Source organism: Chaetura pelagica, unplaced genomic scaffold, assembly GCF_000747805.2.
Source record: "Chaetura pelagica isolate M959 unplaced genomic scaffold, ChaPel_1.0 scaffold455, whole genome shotgun sequence".
Lineage (NCBI taxonomy): Eukaryota > Metazoa > Chordata > Aves > Apodiformes > Apodidae > Chaetura > Chaetura pelagica.
The window spans coordinates 1,846,510-1,854,222 of record NW_009953483.1 but is presented as its reverse complement, the minus strand read 5'-3'; the positions used below and the strand labels follow the sequence as shown (position 1 = coordinate 1,854,222).

The window sequence follows — 7,713 nt, the reverse complement described above, 5'->3', positions numbered from 1 at the left end:
CTTATTTAAAAATACTAATTTCTTACCAAACTCTCTGTGCAGCTTACTAACAATGGGCTATAACGCATAAAACAATCCTGCTGTAAATTCAGTATTGTTTGAATTTGGGTGCTGTTTCACACCTCGATACCACATGCAGTTTAAGACCCACAAAGGGTCTTGCAGTGACAAAAAACTGTAACCTGAATGTATATTTGTTTGCATGATAGATGGATCAATTCAAACCAAGGGTTAAGATGACCCCTAGAAATCTCTTCAATCTTCTGCTCTTCAGATTTTATTGTTATTATGCAAAATTATGTTATTTATGCACTAGTATTTAATTAAGATTTTGAATTCATCTACATTTCATATTCTTCTTCTATCCTATCAATATGTAGTATAAAACCCCAAATAATTTCACCTGCCAAGAACAGCAGCTATTTCCTTATCTTACCCGTCATATTGCATGTCCTCTGATTACTTTCAAAATGATACTGCCTTCGTGCTTGGGCGATGTATTCAGCTGCCTCTCGTTCTTGGATTTCTCTGATTTTCTTCTGTCCATATTTTCCCAGTAAATAGACTCCTACGGAGAGATTTTCATATTACAAGCTGCTTTACAAATATGAGGAAGGCCTCTTCAGCCCCTTGCTTTGGTTTTATACAATAAGCGTGCATAGTGTATTGCCAGATATATGTGGCTTGTGAATATTTTAATACTGACTGACAAAGTAATACTCAGAAATAACAGCTTCAGAATTGATGGTAAGGGTAATGACTTGAAGCAGTGTAAGAAACTTACCTGAGAAGAGACATCCAGCCTTTCAAACAAGGTATTTTTGGTACTACTGCAATGTGAACAAGTAGTACTGAAGAGACTGAAGCAAACACTGAGAAAAAAAGTATGGCAACAAAAACAAATAACAGAGAAAAGAAACACACAGGTCTGGAGATGGATGAAAATTTACATTTTTAAAAAGGATATATTTCTAAATTTAGCAGAAGTTAGAAATAAAACTCAAGTCTTAAAAATCATGTAAGAGAAAAAGGTTACAGGCTAACACTTCCCTTGTTTGGCCCTGAAACTTGTCTGGGGGAAGAACCTCAGCTTCAGTGGGGCTTGACTGTGGCCCTCATTTCTCACTCATGTCTGGCTCCAGCCCTTTTCATCTCACTTGAGGATCTGCTTGTTCCTCACCACCCTCACTATGAATCTCCATTTCACGGAGACCCACCAAACATTTTTGTTCTACATTTCCTCCAGTCCCAACAAATATCCTTCTGAAGTTTGTCCCAACTGCTCTTCCCACACCATCAGGGATTCAGAGATCTCTCCAGGCTGCCCATAGCCCTCTTCTCATCTTTCCTCATCTCCATCCCCCTTTCTAGGCCATCCCTGAAGATACCACTGCATCTTCTATACTTATCCTCAGCACCTTTGCCCACTGCAATCTGCTTTGCCTGAATTTCTCCCCCTCTACCCAGGACTTCTCATAACACCTCCTGTATGCACTGGTAGCAGCAGTTACCTATTTAGGTACGTTAACAAGCTCTTCCCCTGGTCTCTCATGAAAGAATTGTCAGGGATGGGTGCTGGGCAGCAAAGAGACAAAGGAGAAACAAATCCAAGCAGAAAATACAATTGGACAAAAGTTGATATTCTGTCCACTGGGGAGCAATCCCCTAAGTACTGAAACTTGTGTCAGCTCCAACTATCAAGTCAACAGTGGCACACAGAAGAAATCCGAGTCTCTAATATTCTTTTATTTTTTTCTCCTAAACACTTTCAAGTCATAAACACAGAGCTACAAAGTTTTCTTGAAGTTTGTCATATTTCAAAGTTAGTATCTAAATGAATTAGGCATTTAACAGCTGACGAATGCTGACTTTTAAAGCTATTTTTATAAACAAAATTCCCCAAACCTTAAAAACCAAACTCCTTGATATTTTTAATTCTACTACATTTTTTTGGTCATTAAAATGTTTCAATACATCCTCCAAACTATCATCAATATTTCAAATCTTGTCAACTTTGTGCCCCAATATTTAGGATTGCAAAAAAAATCAGGCAATTCATATTGACATTATATTTCCTAATAGACAACTACAGGCCAGACCAGTTTGGAACGACCACAGTCACTTCCATTTATCTCCCAGAAGCCACATCAAATAAAAATGAAAAAGTCATTCACTCTTGCTTCAGCCTTTAGGCAGACTGACCATTTGCCATGTGAAAGATTCACCCCATTAGATCCAAACCTTAATATTTGCATAAAATGCAATTCTACCATTATAAATTGTTAATAAAAATGAAACTTCATAAGTTACATATTATTCTTCTCTAAAAATAATAAATTCTTGCCAAGAGTATGAATTCAGAAACACAACTGTCAGGGTACGGATTTATTTTTTTTCTTTGCAGCTAAGATACTGAAACTGCAACAATATTTTTAGTATTGGAAAATATTTTTGAACACAAGGTTTTTCTAATAATTTTATCCCACCGCATTTTTCACAATACATTCACACAGTTATCTGGCCAAATCACTTTTGTTTATTCCTCCCTCCCTCAAATAAATCCTTAGCTTCAGGTTTTGTTGCGGAAAAGTATAAAAAATACTCTTACTGAATGTACACAAGACACAGGTAGACATGCAAGCAAGTAAAAAAGAATCATGTGCATGGCCTTGAGTGATATGCTGGAGCAGCACTTTCATAATTAAGATTGAGACAGCTAATTGCTTAATTCTCGATGGTTAAAGCTATGTGATTACCCTGTACTAAGAATGGCTGTACCTCCTGAGGGTCCCAAGTTGCACTAGCAGTCATCCAGGTCTAACAACGAGTTCCCAAAAAAACATTTGTCTAAAATCATGCAACACCAGCTACTCCTACTCTTACTACTTCCCCTCCCCCCAAACTAAGCCATAACTTTGACCCATGACTAGTGGATGTTATTTACTCCAGTATCATATTCATCTTTGGGAAAGCAACACATTAGAAGTTAACCAGTTACACCATCCTCACAGGGTGAGTAAAACCAACGAACAAAAAAAGTTTGGATAATCCTCACAGGGTGAGTAAAACCAACGAACAACAAAAAAAGTTTGGATGCCAGCAGCACACTGCCTCTGTTGCCAACTGCATGGCTTCTTGTTGCTGTCATCGACTTTGTGACAAATAATTTCTGTGTCAATTAATTTCAGTCATGTGTGCCTGAACACAGCATGGGAGCCTCTGCAAGTCTCCAGCTAACAGGGCATTTCAAGGATCCACCAGCCTGGGAGTCACTCAGCAGGTGCGGTCACATTTCACTTTAGAACTACCTTGAATATCAATATTGATACATGCAAAATTAATTCAGAAGACTTGAAAATAACACAGACTTCTAAGCAGTCCAGGCTGAATGCATCATATGAAAACTGTGTCACTTGGGTGTTGGAAGCAGGACCAGAGAAAGCCACATCCCAAGAAATGCCATGTCAAGTCCCAAGAAATGCTGTCAAGTCAGCTTACTTATCCACAAGAAACTTAACTGACATTTTGAAAATCCCTGCTGTTATAAAACAGGAAAGTGAGCAGCAACTTTCTACCATAGCTAATATAACTTGATTTTATCTCAGTGTGGGATAGGAGGTCTGCAAAAGGTGACAGCAGCAACATTTTACTTGTGTCTAATTAGCTAACCTGTTGTGTAGGCAGAACTTCATACTGAATCTTTCCCACATGTTCCATACAAAACCAGGAATCAGGAAAATTCAGCAATAATGAGACTTCCCAAAAGATAATTGCTACATAAACCTTTTTCTGCCTTCATTAAAACGTGAACTGTACAAACAGCTATAGTCCCAACACTCCTGATTCACTGATGGTTCAGGAACAGCTGAGTGGTACAAACTAGGGCTGTATCACCCGATGCCAGAACCTTCAAGTACAGGAATTTCAGTAAGGATGTCAAACTACAATGCATACTGTTTTAAAATTGATCAACAAAGTGAAATGTATTTACATTTGTATTGGCTGCCTGTGCTGGTTTTGGCTGGGACAGAGTTCATTTTCTTCGCAGTAGCTCGTATGGGCCTAAGCTTTGGATCTGTGCTAGCAACAGTGTTGATAACACAGGTATGTTTCAGTTCCTGATGAACAGTTCTTACACAGTGCCAAGGTCTTCTCTGCTTCTCACACCACCCATCAGCAAGTAGGCTGGAGGTGCAGATAACATTGGGAGGGGACACAGCTGGGACAGCTGACCCCAACTGACCAAAGGGATATTCCACACCATATGATGTCATGCTCAGTAATAAAACTAGGAGGAAGTTGTGGGGGTATGCTTGAGGACTGGTTGGACATTGATCAGTTGGTTGTAAACAACTGTTTTCATCGCTTGTCTTTCCTGGGTTTTATTTTGCTTTCTCTTTGTTTTTTTCCACCAACAACACCCCTCCAACATAATATAAAGTTATGGCACACCTTTCCCTCAGCCTCGTCCTTTCTTCACAGGGAGAATGGAGAGAGGAGAAAAAGGGTGGGATTGGTAACTAGGAGGCATCAAGTTTTCAGGAAAGCTCTTTCCAGCCCTACGTAACCTTTACCCTCACTGCCACACTTCCTTCAGGAAAAAAAAAAAAAGCACCACCAACGAAAAAAGATTACAGGAAAACGTTCAGTTTTAAGAATTTTATATTTTAGAAATTGCACCAACACACACACACCTGAAGCCTTCCAGAACATCAATACCTTCCTAAGTTGTGGTTTGTCCTAATGTAAAAGCAAGCTGTGCTTCAACTGACATACAATTATCCAATTATGGCTGAAAATCGTATTTAAAATCAGGTGGCACTAAAGCCTTATTCTCTTGGCACCACTGAGTCCCACCAAAACCTATTTAATGCCCCTGCATTCACTCACAAATCGAGAAAAAATTCTTTGCTAAGCAGACAGACTACTGAATGGAAATGTTCTTTCTGCAAGCTGAAGGTTGCAACAGATGAAACTGAGCAATAATTCATTCACCACTGAAATCAGAACCATACATTCCAGACACACCCTGAACTTGCTCTTCTACCGCAACAAGAGAATTTCGACAGTGAATAATTTTGTAATATCCACTGAAATCTGCCTTGAATGCTGAGAATTAAGAAAGTTAAATCTACCTATCCAATAAGAACAAGTGAACATAACACATGCTTGCAGATCCACCAAACTAGCTTTCTTTCTGTTTTAAGTATTTCTAGTAGGTTTGACCCCAGAGCACTAGATTTTGCTTGAAGAGACTGAAGTCTTTTTAGTATGCAATCTACTTTAATTGCTAAAGGAACAAACTTCTGAAGAAAGGGTTTGTATAAGGTCTTTGTCAAGTTCTTGATCCTACTCTATGGTTAAGGGAAAATTACACCTGTTTCAGTTGCTTTTCCCTTGAGCTCTTACAAGTTTCATACCTTCATAAGCAGAAATATCTGTTGCAGTGTTGAGATCCACAGAAATCACACTAAGAATGGCATCCACTGATACCACACAAGGAATACAACTCAGTAAACAGGGGAAAAGGCTACCCACCAACTCAGATTTTGGTGCATTAATGCTTTGGTAACACAACACGCTACAACATTGTATCACTAACAATATAGAGACTCTTCTGTACTGTTTAACGAATCATGAAGTACTAATCTCTGACCATGTGCCAGTTAAAGACTTAAAATCACTAAACCCTGTGAAGTCCCATTTTCCTTGTAACATCCTCCTTCCCAGAAAATGCAGCTAACAGCTCAAAAAACCCCCAACAAACACCAGAGAGATGTAGATTCCAGTCTCTGGTATTCAATCAGCAGATTTGGATGCTCCTTTTAAATCATTCCACCAGTTCCAAGTTTCTGTCTTCAAGTCAAAGCAGTGATGTAAAGCTGCATTCTACCCTCCAATGCTACACAGTATTTTTTGGAAAATCCCTTGTGGATCTCAGAGTTCTGATTCATTGGTGTTGGCATTAGCATGGCTCTCGGAGTTATTTTAAGGTCTGATCCATAACTAATAGGTAGACGGCCAAAGCACTCACGATTCACCCGCTGAACAACCGTAGTGCAGCTCTCTGCAGCAAATCCCTCCATCTCCCCAGCTGCCCTAAAATACCACAGTACAAGATGCAGCTGGTGGCAGCTAATGAGGTTCTCTGGCTTGCAGGTACCCTGCCTAACTACAGGGTCTCAAATACAAAAAATAGCAATTTACTACCAAGTCCTCAAATATAACATGCCCCCAGGAAACAAGTACTTCATCCATGCTGCAGGCAATGGCAGCACAGGTCAGTATTTTTTCAGTCAGAAGTTGAAGATCTTTTTAAAAAAGGAGCATCTTGGGGGGGGGGGTTGATTGATCACACTTTAAAGACTTGATTTTAGTCCCTGATTATTTTTTTAAGTGTACTTTGGGTAGTCAGTAGTTTTTTAGTAAAAGTGACACTGAACTGTAAATAAACAGCACTAATCATAAGAAAAAGCTGCAAATTCAGTGATGCCAAAATGGTTTGCAGGCTGGCAGAGGGCTGTTAAAATATGATGGATTTTGGATTTCAGGCTATGAGGACTACCAAGAGCCACATGCTCCCCAGTATCTGCTTTCCATGTTTACTAACTGAAACTGGGATAACTGATGTTTTTACTACTCCCATTTGTCTGTCCACCACTCTCACAAGCACAGTTGAAAGGGAGGAAGAACAGCTTTCAGGTCACAGCCTGGTAAATTAAAGTACATCTGTTTACTTAATATGGTGGGTTGTGTGGTGGCTCAGAAACTGGTAAACATTACATTCCACTGTACTTGCAGTGTCAGAAAATCTGCAAGTGAAGGGGTGAACTGAAGAAGCAAGTCTGGCAAGTACTTCAAGAATCATAATCTAATCTGTAACCATATATTAATCAACACTGTTTGGAAAATGCAGAGGGAATTCATACTGAAAGGATGCAGAGGACACACCAACCAAGGGAAGTCAGAAGTATATACAATTCACCTTCTCCAGAGACCTCACCTGAATACAAGACAAAAGGTACTGCAAAAAGCTTGTAGCCTTCAGAATATTTAGCTGCTCAGGTAAACGTTTCAGTGGGTGTAAACAAACACAAACTTTCCTAAGCAAATCTGTAACATTTAATTCTGTCATTTGCATAAGATATAACTCGATCTGATGACTGAGCATGCAAAGACATAGCTGTACCTTTTGAGGGGTGTCTAATCTCCAGCTGCACAGATATGCACTTGATTACTAAACAAAGAGACAGATTCAAGGCGTTCTTTTAAATCTAGTCCCAATTAAAAACAACCCTATAATACTTCCAAGGAAAGGAGGAGCCTACCAGACCATACCCACCCCACAGGCTAGACAAGAATGTTAAGGGAGAAGGAAAGGCTTGAATTATTAATGTAAATATTCTTCTCCAGCTTTATGTCTGCACTTAGTTTGTGTCGGACAAAGCACCTCAATTGCACAAGTCACTTTTAAAAGAACAGGCTTTCAGCCTCCGTCCTAAAATCAAGACAAACGTCACCCAGGCTTTACACGGTTACACGTTGTTTCCAACCAACACAAACACCTGCCCTACAAACACCCCCGCAACTAGAACCCCCGTGTTCCAGTCCCGACGGGAAGACGCACAACCTCCCTCTCTCTCTACCAGAACGCCCCTCCTGCCACCCCAGCCCCCCGAGGCCGGTCGGTGGGTGCGTCTCCGTGTCCCCAGG

General features: G+C 39.9%; 2 protein-coding genes across 2 annotated transcripts in view; one reads left to right on the top strand and one right to left on the bottom strand.

The window, feature by feature from the left end:
• PEX3 (peroxisomal biogenesis factor 3) overlaps nt 1-1,202 on the bottom strand; it is a 12,907-nt gene extending 11,705 nt beyond the window's left edge. Inside the window, exons 1-2 of the mRNA XM_009998548.1 lie at nt 1,181-1,202; nt 437-568 (exon numbers count right to left, since the gene is read on the bottom strand). Coding sequence (XP_009996850.1) covers nt 437-568; nt 1,181-1,202 — 154 coding nt within the window. The remainder of the gene's footprint in view (nt 1-436; nt 569-1,180) is intronic.
• A 2,854-nt stretch (nt 1,203-4,056) lies between these two features.
• The window catches only part of ADAT2 (adenosine deaminase, tRNA-specific 2), a 14,376-nt gene continuing 10,719 nt past the window's right edge, over nt 4,057-7,713 (top strand). Inside the window, exon 1 of the mRNA XM_009998546.1 lies at nt 4,057-4,104. Within this exon, the coding sequence (XP_009996848.1) occupies nt 4,057-4,104 (48 nt within the window). The remainder of the gene's footprint in view (nt 4,105-7,713) is intronic.